The sequence below is a fragment of the Mytilus galloprovincialis genome, chromosome 1 (assembly GCF_965363235.1).
Source record: "Mytilus galloprovincialis chromosome 1, xbMytGall1.hap1.1, whole genome shotgun sequence".
Classification (NCBI taxonomy): domain Eukaryota; kingdom Metazoa; phylum Mollusca; class Bivalvia; order Mytilida; family Mytilidae; genus Mytilus; species Mytilus galloprovincialis.
The window spans coordinates 1,212,334-1,235,604 of NC_134838.1; the positions used below are offsets into that span (position 1 = coordinate 1,212,334).

At 33.0% G+C, this 23,271-nt stretch overlaps 1 protein-coding gene across 1 annotated transcript; it reads right to left on the reverse strand.

Moving 5' to 3' along the window:
- Positions 1 to 350: 350 nt before the first annotated feature.
- Positions 351 to 23,264, reverse strand: LOC143062623 (serine/threonine-protein kinase Nek4-like). The gene is made up of 11 exons (XM_076234289.1): positions 23,016 to 23,264; positions 19,859 to 20,122; positions 19,275 to 19,378; positions 17,609 to 17,705; positions 15,763 to 15,870; positions 14,241 to 14,381; positions 12,927 to 13,340; positions 7,897 to 7,945; positions 2,282 to 2,339; positions 1,402 to 1,486; positions 351 to 861 (listed from the first exon to the last, which is right to left on the reverse strand). Exons 1-11 carry the CDS (start codon positions 23,121 to 23,123, stop codon positions 736 to 738), a joined length of 1,554 nt encoding a protein of 517 aa, XP_076090404.1. The 5' UTR covers positions 23,124 to 23,264; the 3' UTR covers positions 351 to 735.
- Between the last annotated feature and the right edge of the window lie 7 nt (positions 23,265 to 23,271).

Genomic DNA, 23,271 nt, shown 5'->3' on the forward strand with positions numbered 1-23,271 from the left:
TAATAAGATTGGCATAAGATGAGCTCATTAAATGTGAAATGTAGTTTGAAATAAATCCAGTATATCTTCTCCTGTATTTGTATATGATTGAGGATTTATATTTTATGTTAAATCCTTTACCAATGATTTACTTACTAACTTACAATCTAATGTATCTTCAAACAATTGCTTTTCTTGACCAGGAAGGTTAATCATAAACTGCAATTATGTTTTTTTTTGCAAGCATATATATATATTGCTTATTCCACTGATCAGTAGAAATATGGAAAGAGGTATTCAATTCTCAGACTTAAAGGCTTGTCGACTAGGACATCTTAGGGCTATTGTACAGCTTGTTGCAGTAAAAAAGAAAGATGAAATAATTTTATTTTAAAAATACATTTATTGAATTTTGTCAAAGAATTATTTCAGTCTTTTATTATGAGGAAGACATTTTCCTAGTACATATAATGTGGTTCTACTAATGTCAACTTAAAAAAGATGAATTAAGTGCAATCAATATTTCAGAATGTAAACTAATATTTCCAGTAGAATTAGGGGGGAAGCTCCATCCTACATATATACTAAGGACAAGCTATATTCACAATGTATGGCATCTCAGAAAAAAACATTATAAACATTATGCAATCCCAAAGTCACACATGCTTTTCCATGCAGCAGGTTTCCTTTCATATATTACATAAATGACTATCATTTGACACATAGTTCACAGCCTGAGAGTTTGTTTTTTTACCATCATGCATCAGTCTGTCCAGATCCACTCTTTAGTTTTTCCAAATTGTATTCAAAGTTCTTACAATAAAACAACTGAACTCCAGTCATAGCAAACTTCTCTGGTGTCAAAAGTTTTATCAACTTTTCCTGAAATTACAAAAGTTTTGGATGAAGTACTTCAATAGTTTTTACTGGTTTGATTTAAATTGTTTTACAATGGCCATTTATTTTTTCATTTACAAAAAATGAATAAAAGTAAAACCACATATGACTATACAATTTTGCACTGGTTGTTTCATCACATTAGCAAGTACAATGTACCAACTAAAACTTACATCATATATTTTTATTAGATTTATACTCGCAGTGCAACATAAAAATAGAATACATAGAATCTGTTTATCCAAATTGCCATATAAGTTGCATTATTAATTCCTCGACATACATAAGTGATTAACCATTGAAGTCAACAGGGTAATATGTTAAAATCTATTTATCTCATAATTTAATGGAAAATACCAAGTGCAAGGAAATAACAGGAGAAAAATTTAATCAACATATGGTTTATCAAAGTTATCAAACTGGTCAAAACAGGTGTAATTACATACAAATTTAGGTTAAAATATTATATTTGAGTTTATTCAGTTGATCATACGTCAAATCTTTCTTTTACTATGTCATCATTACCTCTAATTCCATGTTGTCGTCTGTGGCATCCAAGATGTCATAAGCTCTCCTGAACAATTGAAATCCTAATACTTTACAACAATGCCTGTCAATTCAAAATAACGATACTTTTATAAAAAGTTGGTAAGGAAATTAGGAAAAATCTAAAAGCTATCAATTTTCTCTAGCATGATATTATTTCATAATTAACTTTTTTGATTGTAATAAACATATCTTATTTAATAAATAAAAATTATTTCAAAGACTTTTCAATTAAAGAAAAAATATTTTCTATGAAATTTAATTTTCATGTAAATAAACTTGTCTACTGAAATCTATCAGTACAAATAATCCTACACAGGCAAGAAATCTCAAACCTAAAGAAAAATCTGGCTATCAAAAATGATTTTTTGGTGGTTGATCTGTTGCCAGATTAAAAAAGAAGAAATCACTGCATAAAACAACTTACACTTGGTACATAGCTATCTGATGTAAAAGTACTGCATAAACTAACTTACGCTTGAAGCATACCGGTAGCTATCTGATGTAAAAATAGTTCATAAAACAACTTACGCTTGGAGCATAGCTATCTGATGTAAAAGTAGTTCATAAAACAACTTACGCTTGGAGCATAGCTATCTGATGTAAAAGTAGTTCATAAAACAACTTACGCTTGGTGCTATCTGGTGTAAAAGTAGTTCATAAAACAACTTACGCTTGGAGCATAGCTATCTGATGTAAAACTAGTTCATAAAACAACTTACGCTTGGAGCTATCTGATGTAAAAGTAGTTCATAAAACAACTTACGCTTGAAGCATAGCTATCTGATGTAAAAGTAGTTCATAAACTAACTTACGCTTGGTGCTATCTGATTTAAAAGTAGTTCATAAAACAACTTACGCTTGAAGCATAGCTATCTGATGTAAAAGTAGTTCTTCAGGGGTCATTTTAGAGGTGTCTGTAAAAAATAAAATCATACACAAAATTAGGACTCATAGACTTATATATTTAATTCTAAATATGCTATTATAGTTAGTAATTGTCTTATGCATTGTTTTGTTAATTTTGTGTTTAATGGCAGTTTCTGTTTGATTTATTCATATGAGGATTTTTGTTTGATTTATTGTTTAGATGCTTAATTGGGGACTCTATGTTAATACCCTCTGTTGTTTTCCATCATGGGCTTGTTGTCTTATTGATCTATACCAAAATCTTCTTTTTATTCCTATTTTACAGTATGACTGTAGCATTGTAGTGTTTATTACTTGTGGCAGCATACCCTCTGTTGTTTTGAATCATGGGCTTGTATAATTGATGTATACCCAAAATCTATCTTGTATTCCTATTTTTACAGTATGACTGCAGCATTATAATGTCTATTTCTTGTGGCAGCATTAGCAGCATGTCCTGTTCCGGTGACAGCATTATCAAGTTACCCCGTACTGGTGGCCTCATAATCATGATGTTCATTTCTGGTGGCATTATTATCAAGATGTAACTTTTTGTTCCTTTCTGGTGGCAGCATAATTTGAACATCACTTTTTGGTAGTAGCATTATCAGTAAATTTGAGGTCTAAACGCCAAAATACAGTATGAAAGAATGCCTTAAATAATTTCAAATATCAACTGCTGTCATTCCATACAAATAATAGCCAAACTAGAACATAACTCGTTTTCTATTACTACCTATATCCTGACTATAAATTTTCCTTCTCAAGGAGATAATCTTAGAAATATATGATAAGAATTATAATTAAATATCAATTATCAATTTAACTAGAGGCTCTAAAGAGCCTGTGTCGCTCACCTTGGTCTATGTGAATATTAAAGGAAGCAGATGGATTCATGACAAAATTGTGTTTTGGTGATGGTGATGTGTTTGTACATCTTACTTTACTGAACATTCTTGCTGCTTAAAATTATCTCTATCTATAATGAACTTGGCCCATTAGTTTCAGTGGAAAATGTTAGTAAAAATTTACAAATTTTATGAAAATTGTTAAAAATTGACTATAAAGAACAATAACTCCTAAGGGGGTCAATTGACCATTTCGGTCATGTTGACTTATTTGTAAATCTTACTTTGCTGAACATTATTGTTGTTTACAGTTTATCTCTATCAATAATAATATTCAAGATAATGACCAAAAACAGCAAAATTTCCTTAAAACTAACAATTCAGGGTCAGCAACCCAACAACGGGTTGTCCGATTCATCTAAAAATTTCAGAGCAGATAAATGTTGACCTGATAAACAATTTTATTCCATGTCAGATTTGCTCTAAATTCTTTGAGTTTTGAGTTATAAGCCAAAAACTGCATTTTACCCCCATGTTCTATTTTTAGCCATGGCGGCCATCTTGGTTGGATGGCCGCGTCACCGGACACATTTTTCAAACTACTAGCCCAAAAGATGATTGTGGCCAAGTTTGGATTAATTTGGCCAAGTAGTTTCAGAGGAGAAGATTTTTGTAAAAGATTACTAAGATTTACGAAAAATGGTTGAAAATTGACAATAAAGGGCAATAACTCCTAAAGGGGTCAACTGACCATATCAGTCATGTTGACTTATTTGTAAATCTTACTTTGGTGAACATTATTGCTGTTTATAGTTTATCTCTATCTATAATAGTATTCAAGATAATAACCAACTAGAGGCTCTAAAGAGCCTGTGTCGCTCACCTTGGTCTATGTGCATATTAAACAAAGAACACAAATGGATTCATGACAAAATTGTATTTTGGTGATGGTGATGTGTTTGAAGTTCTTACTTTACTGAACATTCTTGCTTCTTACAATTATATCTATAATGAACTTTGCCCATTAGTAACAGAGAAAAATATTTGGTAAAAATTTACATAAATTTACCAAATTAATGAAAATTGTTAAAAATTGACTATAAAGGGCAATAACTCCTTAAGGGGTCAATTGACCATTTAGGTCATGTGGACTTATTTGTAGATCTTACTTTGATGAACATTATCGCTGTTTACAGTTTATCGCTATCTATAATAGTATTCAAGATAATAACCAAAAACAGCAAAATTTCTTTAAAAATTACCAATTGGAGGGCAGCAACCCAATAACCAGTTGTCCTATTCATTTGAATATTTCAGGGCAGATATATATTGACTTAATTAACAATTTAACTCCTTGTCAGATTTCCTCTAAATGATTTGGGTTTCAGAGTTATAGGCAAAAAACTACATTTTACCCCTGTTCTATTTTTAGCCGTGGTGGCCATCTTGGTTGGATGGCCAGGTCATCGGACACATTTTTCAAACAAGGTACCTCAAAGATGACTGTGGCCAGGTTTGAATTAATTTGGCCCAGTAGTTTCAGAGGAGAAGATTTTTGTAAAAGAAAACTAAGATTTACGAAAAATGGTTAAAAATTGACTATAAAGGGCAATAACTCCTAAAAGGGTCAACTGACCATTTCGGTCATGTTGACTTATTTGTAAATCTTACTTTGATGAACATTATTGCTGTTTACAGTTGATCTCTATCTATAATAATATTCAAGATAATAACCAAAAACAGCAAAATTTCCTCAAAATTACCAATTCAGGGGCAGCAACCCAACAACAGGTTGACCGATTCATCTGAAAATTTCAGGGCAGATAGATCTTGACCTGACAAACATTTTTACTCCATGTCAGAGTTCCTCTAAATGTTTTGGTTTTTGAGTTATAAGCCATAAACTGCATTTTACCCCTATGTTCTATTTTTAGCCGTGGCGGCCATCTTGATTGGTTGACCGGGTCACGCCACACATTTTTTAAACTAGATACCCCAAAGATAATTGTGGCCAAGTTTGGATTAATTTGGCCCAGTAGTTTCAGAGGAGAAGATTTTTGTAAAAGATTACTTATATTTATGAAAAATGGTTAAAAATTGACTATAAAGGGCAATAACTCCTAAAGGGGTCAACTGACCATTTCGGTCATGTTGACTTATTTGTAAATCTAACTTTGCCGAACATTATTGCTGTTTACAGTTGATCTCTATCTATAATAATATTCAAGATAATAACCAAAAACAGCAAAATTTCCTCAAAATGACCAATTCAGGGGCAGCAACCCAACAATGGGTTGACCGATTCATCTGAAAATTTCAGGGCAGATAGATCTTGACCTGATAAACATATTTACCCCATGTCAGATTTCCTCTAAATGCTTTGGTTTTTGAGTTATAAGCCAAAAACTGCATTTTACCCCTATGTTCTATTTTTAGCCGTGGCGGCCATCTTGGTTGGTTGACCAGGTCACACCACACATTTTTTAAACTAGATACCCCAAAGATAATTGTGGCCAACTTTGGATTAATTTGGCCCATTAGTTTCAGAGGAGAAGATTTTTGTAAAAGATTACTTAGATTTATGAAAAATGGTTAAAAATTGACTATAAAGGGCAATAACTCCTTAAGGGGTCAACTGACCATTTTGGTCATGTTGACTTATTTGTAAATCTAACTTTGCTGAACATTATTCCTGTTTACAGTTTATCTCTATCTATAATAATATTCAAGATAATAACCAAAAACGGCAAAAATTTCCTCAATATTACCAATTCAGGGGCAGCAACCCAACAACAGGTTGACCGATTCATCTGAAAATTTCAGGGCAGATAGATCTTGACCTGATAAACATTTTTACCCCACATCAGATTTGCTCTAAATGCTTTGGTTTTTGAGTTATAAGCCAAAAACTGCATTTTACCCCTATGTTCTATTTTTAGCCGTGGCGGCCATCTTGATTGGTTGACCGGGTCACGCCACACATTTTTTAAACTAGATACCCCAAAGATAATTGTGGCCAAGTTTGGATTAATTTGGCCCAGTAGTTTCAGAGGAGAAGATTTTTGTAAAAGATTACTTATATTTATGAAAAATGGTTAAAAATTGACTATAAAGGGCAATAACTCCTAAAGGGGTCAACTGACCATTTCGGTCATGTTGACTTATTTGTAAATCTAACTTTGCCGAACATTATTGCTGTTTACAGTTTATCTCTATCTATAATAATATTCAAGATAATAACCAAAAACAGCAAAATTTCCTCAAAATGACCAATTCAGGGGCAGCAACCCAACAATGGGTTGACCGATTCATCTGAAAATTTCAGGGCAGATAGATCTTGACCTGATAAACATATTTACCCCATGTCAGATTTCCTCTAAATGCTTTGGTTTTTGAGTTATAAGCCAAAAACTGCATTTTACCCCTATGTTCTATTTTTAGCCGTGGCGGCCATCTTGGTTGGTTGACCGGGTCACGCCACACATTTTTTAAACTAGATACCCCAATGATGATTGTGGCCAAGTTTGGTTCAATTTGGCCCAGTAGTTTCAGAGGAGAAGATTTTTGTAAAAGTTAACGACGACGGACGACGGACGACAGACGACGGACGACGACGACGACGGACGCCGGACGCAAAGTGATGGGAAAAGCTCACTTGGCCCTTCGGGCCAGGTGAGCTAAAAAGAGCAAAATTTCCTTAAAATTACTAATTCAGGGCCAGCAACCCAACAAGGGGTTGTCCGATTCATCTGAAAATTTCAGGGCAGATAGATCTTGAAATGGTAAACAATTTTACCCCCATGTCAGATTTGCTCTAAATGCTTTGGGTTTTCAGTTATAAGCCAAAAACTGCATTTTACCCCATGTTCTATTTTAAGCCATGGCGGCCATCTTGGTTTGATGGCCGGGTCACCGAACACATTTTTCAAACTACTAACCCAAAAGATGATTGTGGCCAAGTTTTGATTAATTTGGCCCAGTAGTTTCAGAGGAGAAGATTTTTGTAAAATATTACTAAGATTTACGAAAAATGGTTAAAAATTGACTATAAAGGGCAATAACTCCTAAAGGGGTCAACTGACCATTTCAGTAATGTTGACTTATTTGTAAATCTTATTTTGCTGAACATTATTGCTGTTTACTGTTTCTCTCTATCTATAATAATATTCAAGATAATAACCAAAAACAGCAAAATTTCCTTAAAATTTCTAATTCAGGGGCAGCATCCCAACAACGGGTTTTTCGATTCATCTGAAAATTTCAGGGCAAATAGATGTTCACCTGTTTAACAATTCTGCCCATGTCAGATTTGCTCTAAATGCTTTGGTTTTTGAGTTATAAGCCAAAAACTACATTTTACCCCTATGTTCTATTTTTAGCCATGGCGGCCATCTTGGATGGTTGGCCGGGTCACCGGACACATTTTTTTAAACTAGATACCCCAATGATGATTGTGGCCAAGTTTGGTTTAATTTGGCCCATTAGTTCCAGAGGAGAAGATTTTTGTAAAAGTTAATGACGGCGACGACGGACGACAGACGACGCCGGACGCCAAGTGATGAGAAAAGCTCAATTGGCCTTTTAGGCCAGGTGAGCTAAAAATGTTAGTTGTGTTCTTGATAAATAAGAAAAATAACCAGCATATACTATGGATTTCCGGTGATATTAGTTGGTGTATAGACAACAAACCAGTCCTAATTTGAACAAATGGACTTACCTGCTGCATTCAAAGCTATAGGATTTTGATCTACTTCACCATCTTCTCCCTAAAAAAGAAACATTTAACATAAAATAAGTAACTTCCCCAATTTCCATTTTCTCAATCTTATAAGTAATTATCAAAAATAAATCACATCTTTGTAACAGTCTTACAATGGAGCCTGTTGGTCAGTGGTTGTTGTTTGATGGTGTGATCTTCATTTCTTGTTTTTTTTTATAGATTAGACCGTCTGTTTTCTTTTTAAAATAATTTTACACTTGTCAGTTTGGGGCTCTATATAGCTTTGGATTCGATATGAGCAAAGGATCCATACTGAAGGCTGTACTTTGATCTATAATTGTTAACTTATTATTCATTGTGACTCGGATGGAGAGTTGTGTCATTTGCACTCATACCACATCTTCTTATCTATATTTACAAGTAATATTTCAATATATATTATGGAATATTCCATGAAGTTTATAAGTGAATAAAAAAACTCACTATCAGAATCAATTAATGACTGTTGCAGCAGGGTTTTTGATCCAGTTAGTAAAATATTTTATCATGTGGGAACATGGAGGAAAATTCTGGATATCAAAAACTAATCTGATGTTGCTTTCCTCTCTTTTCTGGAGTAATTTATGAACTCATTTAAATCTTTCTCTTGGATCATACTCAATTATTCAATGATTAAAGTGCGTTTAAAAATAGTTCAGCTGTTTTTTGTCAAATTACTATTCTAAATTTAAAAGACCCACTTATGAATAACTTTGTTTCGATTTGGTATCAATCCATGGTTAAGCCAAATCATGAATTCTAGTGAATTTAATGATCTTAGTACATTAAAATTGAACAATTTGACTATAAGACAGATAAGACAAGGTCCAGTTAATAGGAGAGAGAAGAATATCTAAAAAAAAATAATAAGGGACTGATTGTACTGATTGAACTTAGTTAGAATAAATGATATATACTTAAAGGGAAACTCCGCAAAAAAATCAAAAATTGATATTATGTCCATTCTGTATAAAAATGCTCAAATTCATAGATATTAAAGTTTTATTCTGCTAGGCAAGAGATCACCATCGATTTTAAATTTAGAGTATCAATTCTATGTGTGTCGCCATTTTGACCATCCTCTCCGTTTTTAACCACGATATGTCTATGAACCACAAAGGACCAAATCCACAGTAGCCTAATGTAGTCGTTATCGCGTGTCAATATCGTGTCAATCGTACGGTTGTTTTATCCGACTAACTAACTTGATACGGAAATTTTTTTTTTTTTAAGTAACCAAGGTCTGTCGTTTTTAACTGTTTATATTGGAATTGGTGAAAAAGTCATAGTTCAAAGTCATTTAATGAGCATAAGTGTTCCGTGAAAATTGTTTTCCAAAATCTAATTTGTTCATATTTCTTTTTTGTAATAAACTTATTTAAATAAATTGGACCTTCCCTTGTCTGATCACCAGCATGGCTAAAGGTATCACTCCCAAATGTATTGTGAGGTGACACGTTCAGGTATTGAAGCGATTTCCTGTCGGACTTGCAAGTTCATGCATCGTTTCACTTTTGAGAGTATTGATCAGTGTACACGACCCATAACTTGAAACTTTCCATTTTGAACTATCAGGTGTATAATATACATCTCTGTCTTGCGTGTCCGATAGTGATATACTAGTCATTACTACTCATACGCTTGTTTATAAAAAACATTTCTGGTGTAAAGAATATTATTTATAAAAATTTAAATAATTCCAAAAAAAAGGTTTGATAAAATAAAAATCTGTTTACACATTTTTTCCAAAGGTAAATTTCGGGAAATGTAAGTACTCGTTGTCAAAAGTGAAGGACAGTTTGAAACATATACAAGAAATATTGATTTAACAAAAAAATACGCACTTGTCAACCATTCTGGTTAGAAAGTAACGGAACTATAGATAGTTGCAATTTAAAATTATATACATTTTTACATTGAACATAAGAAAGAAACATACATTTTGTTTAATTTGGGTTAAAAGTTTTGTAAATAGACTAGTTCTCGTATGACAACAGTATGTTATCATGGGATGTCGATGGACGAAGAAGAAGAGAATCAATTTGAATTAAATACAGGTCGATATTTAACTTGCTTTGGTTCATCAAAGTTATGGACATAGTAAAATCACAGATTTCTGTTTCAATAAGATTGTTCTCGAACAAAGGAAGGAATTCGTCATCACAATTGTTGGGTATAATGTATAATAATGTGAACATGGTTTTGAAAGGAAATTATGCCAAATTTCCTGTTCCGACATGCATGTTATATATGCCACTGGACGAACACTAATTATCCCAAAGGGATGTGAATATCTTGCTGGAAAACTATTGAGTATCAAAGTTCAAATTAATTTCGGGATTTATTTTCTTTCTTGGTATTCAATAACAGAAAAAAGAATAAACTGCTTGTCCGCTAAATAGGGGTATTCTTGCCAGATAAAAGACTTATAGTTATATTAAAAAATAGGGAAATATGACATTAAATTGGTTCTGTCTTTTTTTTTAAACATTGTTAAAAAGATGTGTGTCTAAGGTGAACGACACAAGAACACTGTAATACTAGTACGAGAGTATAACATGTAAACATTCCTTCTTAATAATATGGTTGTATTGGAAATCTTTTCATACAGATTGACAACTCATGGTCAGATATGCATGTAATATTTGCCACATGACGCCCATAGTTCTTTCTACCATCATCATCTTATTCTTTGATATTGCTGTAAACATCGATGGTTCACACCCAAACAAAATGGGAGTAATGTACCTTCAGAGCTTCTCCGTCTTATACACTTGTGAAAGTTAATATATAGACAAAATTTCGGTATTGAAATGAATCTACATCTCACAAACAGGATTTTTAAATAACGATTTTGAGTAATCACCTACCAAACCAATATAAACGTATGGCAAGATATCACCATGCAGGAATTTAGTTTTCGTCAGACACAAGAACTCATCACTATCATAAATGTATACGTATATGCATGCAGTTTCAAATATCAAGAACAAGCAGTCGATGTCTATAGATCATTGTTAAGTCCGTCTCCTAACTGTTCAGAGTTAGACATGTCACTTGTTCATTCTTGGAATCCTTCATATTCCCCGTCAAACGATGGGAACTCTTTCTGATTGTGTTGACTATAAATGCTTGTATGGTAATTCTGTCGTTTATCTGTACAAGTGGTTGCATGTCCTCTCCTTTCCCAACAAACAAACTAACGAAACGCTACTAGTCTGCTTTCTCTGGAGCTCCTCCTCAATGGCGCTTACACGACAGGAAACTTACATGTATACTAATAATGATTGTTTCAAGAACAATGATGTAGGGACGAACTATTCTAAATTCGTCAATATCAGTTATGCATTACTAACATATAAGTTTTATTACAACTACTGTATTACTTATTTGGATTAATGACGGCTATCATGTTCAACATTGCACAAATATTATCATAGAATTTTAAAAAAAATTTGTAAAAAAATCCTCAAAAAAAATAATGTATTAGCTTAGATTTATTATATTGTATGTATATCCATTAATGAGATAAACGATAATTGGTATTCTTTTCACAAATAGTTCGAGTAAATGATTGTCCAATGAATTTAAATATGTAAGAATGAAAAGTTAAAAAGAAACTAAAAACATGCATGTTGTATGTTGTATTTCTTTTTCAATTAAAAACTTTAAAATTGCGAAAGTTTTACGATTGTTAGCATTTAAACACAGCCAGATTTGAATACAAGTTAAGAAATTCCGGTCAAGTATATCAAACAGATGTGCAATGGTAAACCTTATCAAATTGGGTAATATTGCATTTAGTTTTTATTAAAGATTAAAAGTACTATTTTTTACCTCATATTTGAATCTTTACGCCAATTGCCGCTAAGAAAGTAATCAAAAATTGTTTCCTTTTATTTTTATACACTTTTGGAATTACGAATCTGAATTTTATTTTCAATTAATTTACACAATTTAATTATTGTATCTTTATTCTCATCGTGTATTAAATCTTAGTGTATTAAATACGGCATACTCTTTCTGATCCTTTCTGTTTATCCTTTTTAAATAACAACATTCATACCTGTGTACGCTTGATCTCACACCTGCGGCTAAATTCATACCTGTGTACGAATGATCTTACACCTGCGGCTAAATTGCTACAAGGTAAACGAATTGACCTCAAGCCGAGAAATATGTAGTGACCTTTACAAAATAATATACACACTCTGCTCACACATAAGTTGCATTGAAATGATTATCAAAATAATAACGGTAAATAGAACCCAAATATTTTCAGTTCAATATCAGTAAAAATGTTCAATAGATATTTTATGAAAAAATCTCAACAATAATTAATGAAATTTATTCGAAAATATTTACTAGAGATAATTTTATAGGAGTTTAATTCAATCAAAACAAAACGGTATATGCATATTCATTTATGTTCATTCTTATATTGTGGTTAATAACTACGACCATTCGTCAGCTGTGCGCTTTTAATTACGTATATTGTTGATAAGCTATAAGAGTTAAACAGATTTTATTTTTTCCCAGAATTCAACACATCGGGGCTAAAACGTCACAACCCACTCGAGAAGGTCAACCAAAAAAGTTACAAATACTTAATTTTCTCCGTTATTAGAAGGAATATAAATTTAAAACTTTGCAAATGTGTTTTTTATGTTAAGATAAACATAATTAGATGATAAGTAAAAAATCGCGGAATTTCCCTTTAACTATTGTTGTTCTTCTTTCTAACAAGGAGGACAGAAGGATAAGTATCATTAAAATCTAAACAATTTCCAATTAATAAATAAGATCAAAAAAGATTTAATTTATTTAATCTACAGTTTTTTTGTTAATATGGCAAGAACAATAATGTGCACTTACATAAGGCAAGCAAACATTTAAGAAAAAAATTTCATATATAAATTGAACTGAATAGTAATCAAACTGGCAAAAACTAGTGAACATTAAAATAAGATAGAATTTGATTAACTTACCTTTGGAAATATCTGTGTCAAGGTGTGTACAACTAAATTGACCATGTGTCTTGGATCCATAGGTTTCATCGCCTCTTGCTGTTTTTCCGTGAGCGTGGCATCCATATCCAGACCTATATCATCTGTGTCAGCTGGTTTCTTTTTATTCATAAAACTCAAACCTTTAGATGTTTTATCATAATCTTTTTTTGTCTCAGTAAGTGTTGACGCCATGATATTCTCTACCCCTTTAGTAGAAGCTGCCCATACACTGCGGGCATATTTTTGCTGTTTTTCGTTCAATGTTGTGACTAACTTTGACATATCATAAACATCTTTTTTCTTTGTTGTTCCTTGCATAATGATGTCCTGAAATCCTGCTTTGGACATGGTTGCGGCAAACTGGCTTTTCTGTGGGAGCACTGTGGGAGGGGTCTGTGAAACAGAATAAAATCTATACATTTAAGATTAACAAATTAAACTTTAAATTTTGGAATTGTGTATCATAGTGTGAAATAATGATATTTTGGGCACATCTTAAAATTTTGAATTTCATAGAATAACATTAATGTGTCTTTGATAAAGAAAAAAAAAGCAACTACAACCAGACAAAAAAACCCATCTGACATCATCAGGTGAACAAAAATTCTGATTCAACATTTTGTTCCCTTTAGCATAGTAGACACTAAATAAATGCTGTATCTTAACTATTATCATTAATATATTTTTTTCAAGACTGCAAACATTATTTTCTCTATTATTTAAAAACTTTATCATAAATTCATATCATTAAAATGGAAATGTTCAAAGCCTGACATATCATTTTTAAACAAACTTAAATGAACAGGTATTGAGAAATGACATGTAATAAAAGTATTATGTGTTATAGTGATATGAAAATGAGTTATCATCAATGGCAACAGTAAATTATACAGACTATGCTTCCCTCTAGATATGTTCATTTGCTTTTTATTGGGTTGGTGCATAATTCCCACATCTGCCTTTATTCATGGTATTACGACTTTGTTGGGTAGTTCATAATTCCCACATCTAACCTAAATTCATGGTATTGCGACTTTGTTGGGTAGTTCATAATTTTCACATCTACCTAAATTCATGGTATTGTGACTTTGTTGGGTAGGTGCATATTTTACCTATATCTACCTAAATTCATGGTAATTGTGACTTTGTTGGGTAGGTGCATATTTGACCTACATCTACCTTTATTCATGGTACTGCATATTTGACCCACTTCTGCCATTATTTATGGTATTGAGTCATTGACCCACATCTAACTTTATTCATGGTTTTGCGTCTTTGGTATCTTCGTCTTACCTTTGGTTTTTTAAATGTTGTAAACAGGGAATCAGATAAAATATCATCGGCTGAAGGTCGGGTTTTAGAATCTTTACACATCATTTTTTCTAACAGACTACAAAACTGGGCGCTGTATTTATCTTTTGGCATTGGAGGTAACTGAAATTCAAAAGTACAATATGGTGACAATAGATGTGTCTTCTTAAAATAACCCATTATAATATTTATACATAAATGTATAAACCTCTGTACCATAATTAAATGTATAACAGTTTACTTCTTTCATATGAAAATCAACATATTTTTTTGCTATTTCATCCCCTTTAACAAAAAGTCACAATCTTCCCTTCTGTAAAGAACATTATTGAACAGTTAAAGTTTATAAACATGTATTATGAAGAATTACTGTTACCAATAATTATTTGACGTGTATTTGTCATTCTGAACTGTTTTTCTGTATTTTTAACTTCATACTTTAACAATGAATGCTCAACTTGGTGACCTACAGGTTATCAATGAACTGCTCATTTAGGATCGAAATAAAGCACAAGATCATGAATATAACATTGCAACAGATGCATTTGTAATGATTCAATACATAGTCATGACCCATGATAATTGGAGAACATAAATGTATCAAATTTATTAAAAAAAATAAATTATCAAAAAGTTACAGACTGTGTATTTACCTCTGTACATCTTTTTTGGTTGTTAATAATTTCGTTGTTGGGTCTCTGTTTCAATGACATCTCTATTTATTCTTTGCATGGGCGTATGACATTTGCGCCGATTTTGAAAATATTCATTCTTTCATTTGCGCCGATTTCATTTTTTCATTTGCGCCGATTTTATATTTGCTCCTAATTAGATTTACAGGTAAGTTAATAATTGTACATGTACTGTACTATACCATTGGTAAAATCTGGTTATAAATTTTGTTCATTTATGTGTTAATTTTGATTCATATTGTTCTGGAACTTTGTTGTAACATGATGGACATATTGCACACTGAAACGAGCCGAGGAGTCAATTTTTTAATCACCGACGGCCATACATATCAGAGGGTGAAACATAAAAAAAAACATATCTTACTAATGTACCATAAAATCATGTTAAGCCAGAGTCACCACGGATTCTATTGTCAAAACACAGAACGAGCATAACCGTGTGGCAGATGTCCGAAAGACAGAGGCTAAAGAACTACGGGTACGGTCAAGGAAAAAGTCTGGTAGGCCTCATTCCACTTCCCCGTGGTGAGCAGGGGACAACAGTTATATACATGTTATGATTGATAATTCATTAAATTTGTACAAGTGGCTAACGGAAGAGGTCTATAATGACAAATGAAAAATAACATGACTTGGATGGAGAGTTCTCTCATTGACACTCATACCACATCTTCTTATACATATTCACCTGTAATTTACCTGTAAAAAAAATCGGCGCAAATGAAAAAAAAAATCGGCGCAAATGAAAGAAAAAATCGGCGCAAATGCAAAACGCCGCTTTGCATTTTACGACCTATTAATAATATAATTACCTCTCCATGTACAATTTTAAATACTAGCTGCTGCATCAACATAGCATCAAAGGGTCTTTCTAATGTTGACATTTCATATATAACTACACCCATTGCCCAAATGTCACTCTGGAAAAAATAGGCTAGGCAGCTATAGCAGTTTAAACAATAAACGACAAACAAGAAAATTATAGTAAAGCGGTACATGTTGCATGTTCCATATAAACTTATCTATTTCTGATCCATTTCTGGTTCATTACTGATTCATTACTAATATATTTCTGATATAAATGATATGCAGTTACCTAATTTGTCTATAATATTCTTTACAATTCCACTACATGTAAAACCTTGCTTATTAAAAGATATAAATGATATGCAGTTACCTAATTTGTCTATAATATTCTTTACAATTCCACTACATGTAAAACCTTGCTTATTAAAAGACTACTGAAAGGAAGAAGAACATTTTTTCTACTGTTTTAAGATGTAATAATTTTCATGTAATGGTTTTCTAGGATTTTTCATATATACACATGGAAAAAAGTATTGCAACACCAAATTGAAATTGAAATTAATAAAACACTCTTTATTTTTTTGTGATATAATTTGGTAAAATAGAACTAGTTAAACATTATTTAAGTATCACCTGAGATTAATCAATAAATATCCACTCGATAAGTTTTTATCTGCACATGCAGCTACTGTACCCGTAAACAGCAAAACAGATGTTTTTACCCTCATTGTTTTCAACACTTTAAATAACCAAGTTTTTAAAGCTATGTGATTGACACCTTGTAATGGGTCCTTGACAACTCTTAACTGCAGCAAGATGGCAGATTATCAGCATAAGAAAAGCAGGGATGTCGCTGTAACAACTGCACGTATTGTTGGTCATCACCATTCCACTATAAATCGTTTTGAGAATAAAAATCAGGCAATAAACGCTGTTAAAGACCTTCCGAGATAATGAAGACCCCCTATACCATTTGCTAGAGAAAATCAAGCATAATGAAGGTTGGTCAGAAGGAAACCCATTGCATACAAGACAATCCTAAAAAGAGAGTGGTGGCAATACAGGAGCCTTTTAACAAGAACTGTTCGAGATTAACTCATCGCTACTGGTTATCGTGCGATAAGACCATTTCGGAGACCTTTGCTAACAAACAGACACACAGTTTTCCGTATCTAATGTAGTGCAGAGCCCGCAAAAGTTGGAAATTAGCATCGTGGAGGAAGATCCAATGTTCAAATGGAATTTGGTTCATCTTCCTTTGCCCGATCGTAGCCCGACTTTGAACCATATCGAGCATATATGGGACACTATTGGGCGGAAAGTGCGCGAAAGGACACCCCAGTTCAAACACATCATGAAATAAACAATGCTCTTCATCAGAAATGGTTGCTGCTACCTTAGCAACAAATTAGTCGATTTATGGCAGGAATCAGAAGACGTCAAGATGCGGTTATCCGTTTGAATGGAGGCTGCGCACAAAGTACTAATTCTTTGGCATATAACGATCAACCATGATGTGAACAGTCATCTGAAGATTAATTTTGAAATGTCTGACATTGTAAAGTTCGACTACAGTAAAAGTTGTAAAATGCATTTTTTTGTACAAAAAACACTTCATTTTGTTATTAAAATTGTGGTTATATAAATCATTTTTTTTCAAACATTTTTTGTTCGTTTCAATGCCAATGTTATCATAAACTATGTTTCAATAATATTATACACATATTTTATGATATTTCATCCAAAAAAAGAGGCTGATTTTTCAAGTTTTAACAAATCAAGGTGTTGCAATACTTTTTTCCATGTGTATATGGCATCATGTAAAAAATATTCTAAAACACAAAATCTTACCTTTGTATCATAAGGTTTACACGCAAATATTTCTGGTGACATATAATAAGGGCTTCCACAAAATGTTACAGCTTTAGCATTAGGTCTTTCTAAGACTCTGTGAAGAAACAAAGTATAGAATTAGATCAATTTGGCATACTCACTATATATTGCTGCTCCAATCAACTTATATCATCCTGAACATGCATGCAATATTTGCAACTGGACATTCAACCAACAATCAATCCACCAATCATCTTACCAAAAGTGCATTTAAGGAGGCTCGCAGTTATAAGATTTTCAGAAAAAAATTAAACATTAATTTTTCATTACAAATTTTATTTATTACCTGTAGTAGTTGTTACTTTATCATATGGTAAAAAAATTATTCCAAACAAGAATGTGTCCTCAGTACACAAATGCCCCACTGGCACTTTCATTTTCTATGTTCAGTGGCCCGTGACATTGGGATAAAAACTCTAATTTGGCATTAAAATTAGAAAGATCATATCATAGGGAACATGTGTACTAAGTTTGAAGTTGATTGGACTTCAACTTCATCAAAAACTACCTTGACCAAAAACTTTAACCTGAAGCGGGACAGACAGACGGACGAACGGACGAACAGACGCAGACCAGAAAACATAATGCCCCTTTACTATCGTAGGTGGGGCATAAAAATCAATTCCTGTTGGACCCAGGTGACTATTAAAATGTAGATATCATTGAAAAAGCTCCACTTTATCTCCCTTTGGTGCAAAAATGCCATTTTTTGGCATTAGAATTGAATTTTCTTTTTTAACTCATCGGTGACCTATATTTTTTATTGTTGTTTTCGAATAAGCTGTACATAAACTAAATAATTGTCAAATTTAAGCGATTTCTGTAATTTAGTTTTTTTTTTTATTTCGATATTACCGCTATTTCTCCTATTAGTTAAACTGAAAAAAAAGGACATTAATTAACAAAAATGTATGCTTCTTTCGAAGACAGATTGTGAGCGTAAATGAACTGTGACCCCATTTTTTTATTTCATTTTTCTATTAAGTATAAGATAAAGTTCATTTATAGAAAAATATAGGGAAATCCTATATTAAATAAAAAAATGATTTAGACCCGCGAGCCCCCTTAAGTCATGAAATGTTTTTTTCTCTTTAGTTTTAGTAGTTTCCTTGTTTATAATGATATATATGTGTTTGGCCCTCTTTTAAAACCACTGACCAATCTCAACTCAGTTTGTGTTTGATTTTTTATCTAAAGTTTTGTTTATGATTTAGGTATGTTGAATTGAAGATCCCATTTCCTTTTTTATTTTTTGTAGTATTCTTGATGCAACATTGTCACAAGCTTTTATCTCCTTATGTTAAACCCTATACAATAAACTACCAATTACAAATCTATCGATGTAAAATCCCATGTGGCAATTTTTGCTGCTAATTGAATGCAAGACGGGTAATGTATAAGATAAATGTTTGATGGAAGCGCTAACATTGGGTCATTTTAGTAAATCGACTAAAAATTAAAAACAAATTTAATGAAATAGAAAAATAATGACAAAATTGATTTTGCTTCTCAAAGGGGAGGTAATTTTTTTTATAATTAGATAATATTTTGCTTGCATTTTATTACACAGCACAATATATTTTAAAATATTAACTTGTCATTTGTATAATGTTTATTAACATACTTTGCTAATCCTAGATCGCCTAACTTAGCAGTTTTCTTTGGTCCTGTCAGAAAAACATTCTGTGTCTTTATGTCTCTATGTAAACAATTTCTAGCATGTAAATACTGAAATACAAACAACAACAAAATAATGTACAGAATTTTGGAGTTTGCTGCGATTTTGTCAAAATTTTTGTTAAGTGAGAACATTAAAAAAATATGTTTAGATTGTCAAAGGGGAAGGGAGGGGGCACTAAAGAGTCTGTTCCAAGTCAGCTACCATGGATCAAGTGCTGTTTATCTCTGTTCGTACATTTATTTTCTCATGCAAATGAATAATAAAGATATGTGGGATATATATGTCAAGGTATATGTTAAAAACTATAAATCAATATAGTATTTTTTTTTAAAATAGGGAGATTTGTAAATGAGCCAACAGCCCATCAGTTACCAAATAATGAGTATCTTCTTGCAATTCTTATATTTATTTCAAATGGTTCGCTATTTCTCTTTGCAACTAGAATATTTGAACCAAAAAAATACCTTTCAAATACTGATTTTTTTTCACATTCTATTTTTCATACAAGAATATAAGTCAATGCTTACCTGTAAGCCACTACAGATCTGTCTGAACCAATTTACAATTTGATCTTCATTAAATGGTCTTCCACTTCGTGTTTCAATGTATTCTGATAAATCTCCTCCGTCACAAAACTCAGTAACTATACACAAAGCACCCTTTTCTTGGAATGAATCTATATAAGCTATGATATTTTCATGTTTAAAATCCGACAACAATCTAGCCTCTCTTTCAGCAGCTTCTCTCTCCTCTTGAGGGGACTTACTCAAATCAATTACTTTCATAGCATACTGAAATGTAAAAAATAGAAGTTTTATTATGTAGGAACCACAACATCATTCTTTCTGTCAGAGGTCGTGATACTAAGGGTAGAGGTTTCACATAAATGAGGTTGTGCAATCATACATCAAACCGTACTACTCAAAATCTAACCCTCGAAAAGTTTACACCTGGGCAAGAGCTGACTGGAATGAACTGAATAAAGATATAAATTTACTGACAACACAAATAAGGAATGATATCCAAAACAATCAAAATGTCAAGGAAGCTTGGTTGACATTTAAGAAACACCTATTTGCCAGCCTTAACAAAAACATATCATCTAAAAAAGTCAAGTCAAACAACAGACTGCCATGGATAAACCACAAAATCAAGAAAATGCTGAAGAAAAAACAAAATCTGTACAACCAAGCCCAAAGAGCGAAATCTTGGACAAATTATCGCCATTACCAAAAACTTGCAAGAAAGAAATCAGGAAAGCAGAAAACAAAGTCAGGAGTTCTACATTAACAATGCCATAATCGAAGGAATGAACAAGAACAACACGAAACCCTTTTGGAAATATGTCAAGTCAAGGAAGCAAGACAACATTGGAGTTGCACCACTAAAGAGACAAGGGCAACTCATAAACAACAGCAAGGAAAAATCCCAAATTCTACTGGAGCAATTTGCGTCTGTTTTCACAAAGAATACAACCCAAACACTGCCTTAAACAAACATCAGGGTAAAAGACTCCATAACTCAAATTTCCATCAGAACAGAAGGAGTAAAAAAGCTGCTACAAAAAATCAATCCATCCAAAGCATCTGGCCAAGACAACATACCAAACAGAGTACTAAAACAATGCGCCGAACACCTGGCACCAATAATATTCCAGCTAACCCTAGACAGTGGTACCCTACCAGATGATTGGAGAAACGCCAACATTTTTAGCATATTTAAGAAAGGAGATCAACATGCGGCTGAAAATACAGGCCTGTCTCACTGACATCAGTACCCTGTAAGCTACTAGAGCACATAATATGCAGACACATGCTAAAACATCTAGAAAAGCATATAAAATTCATTGAACCATGGCTTCAGATCCTGATATTCATGTGAGATCCAATTTGCCATCACAATCCACAACATGCTCCAGTCATACGACAAAGGAAACTAGGAAAATATAGCAATTCTGGACTTCTCCAAGGCATTCAATACTGTACCTCATGATAGACTCCTGCACAAAAAAAAACCAATACGGAATTAGAGGAAACATACAAATACACAAATGGCTTACTTTATTCCTGACTGAAAGAAAAATGCAAGTCCAACTTGGTGGAGAACACTCAACAAATGCATCAGTCGATCTGGAGTCCCAAAGGAGTGGTTCTAGGACCCATCCTCATGCTGTGTCATATAAATGATCTGCCAGATGCAGTAAACTTGTCAGTCCGACTATTGGCAGATGACTGTACAGTGAAATCAAAAACCAAAATGATCACAATAAATCACAAGAGGACCTAAAATCACTGAAAAAATGGGCAGATGACTGGAGTATGCGCTTCAACGCCAAAAATGCTATAAGCTTAGCCTGAAAAGTATAAGCCAACGGTTCTACAACCTTAATAACCACACACTCGAACAAGTGTCATCCAGATCTTATCTCAGGCTACAAATACAAGAAGATCTAAAAGAGGGACGAAAGATACCAGAGGGACAGTCAAACTCATAAAACAAAAACAAACTGACAACGCTATGGCTAAAAATGAAAAAGACAAACAGACAAACAATAGTACACATGACACAACATAGAAAACTAAAGAATAAACAACACGAACCCCACCAAAAACTAGGGGTGATCTCAGGTGCTCCGGAAGGGTAAGCAGATTCACCTCCACATGTGGCACCCTAAAATGGAAGGAACAATTAACAAACACATGTAAAAAAGCAACTTCCATGCTAGGCTTCCTTAAGAGAAACCTACAACACTGCCCTAGGGAATGGTGTAAAACAGCATATATAGCACTCAAGAGATCCATTATGGAGTACGGATCAATTATTTGGGACCCATATAACTAAAAAGACATCGACAAATTAGAATCCATAAAAAAAGAGGGGCTAGATTTATCACCAAAGACTACAAACCAAGGGATGAAGGATGTATGACAAAAATGCTATCAGAACTTCAGCTTCCGTCGTTACAGTCAAGATGACAAAAAAAAACAACTGATGTTCTTCTTTAAAGTGGTTGAGGGGAAGATACCAGCGCTTCCACCTGACGATCTTATAAAATTCCATAGACCCAAACAACAAATAAGAGCGACAACATATAACAATTTTGTAACTAAGAACATTATAGACCAACAAGTCTGTATCAACAAAGGTGCGGTCATAGTTCCTAAAAGTAAAACCGACCGGTTCAAAAACTCCATATTTGTGCGCACTGCAGTAGATTGGAACCATCTGGAGGACTCGCTAGGAGTTTAATTCAGTACTCCTCAGTAAGCACGACTAATTTATGCACAGACCAACCCGTCACACAATAGCCAAAAGGAATCTGTGACGTATCCATCCATATTACAGAAGTGGGAAATACAGATACAGAGTGCTGCACTATCTAAAAACCATGACTTTATTCTGACACAATCTCAGTTGTCACCACTCTCCAAATTCACTACAGGTCAATGGTAAAATTCCTTCTCCTGTTCTTTTGTAGCTGAATACCATATAGAGAATAACATGTAAGTCAACATTGGACATTTCATCATAATGTCCAGTATGTCTACTTTCACTTTTGTTCCCAGAGCATTTGTGTGTGAAAAAGAAAGTAGGTAGACAACTTGAAATATAACTACTAAACCTACTACTTGTTAAACAAATCATCTAATTATAATACAAAAAAAAATGTGTAAAATAATGTACCTTTTGTGTTTTATCTGTTTTGTCACAACATAAAAATACTTTCCCAAAAGCCCCTTCTCCAAGAGTCTTCTCCAGCTCAAACTCTATCGGACTTGCCGCAGCGGCCATTCTAATAACTTAAGTTTACAATGACTAAGAATTATAACATCTACATCTGAATTGCAGCCCTCTGGATATTGTAAGATTTACTGTCAAAATTAAACAAACGAAACTCCAATACAGATTTTATGGGTCACTGAATTTTACTTCTGGGTTC

Coding starts and splice junctions, on each gene's coding strand:
- LOC143062623 (XM_076234289.1), bottom strand. CDS start 23,123: ATGGCCGCTGCGGCAAGTCCGATAGAGTTTGAGCTGGAGAAGACTCTT. Junction 15,871..17,608: donor GTAAACCTTATGATACAAAG/GTAAGATTTTGT, acceptor TATTTTTTCCAG/AGTGACATTTGGGCAATGGG. Junction 7,946..12,926: donor TGACACAGATATTTCCAAAG/GTAAGTTAATCA, acceptor TTTCTTTTTTAG/GGAGAAGATGGTGAAGTAGA.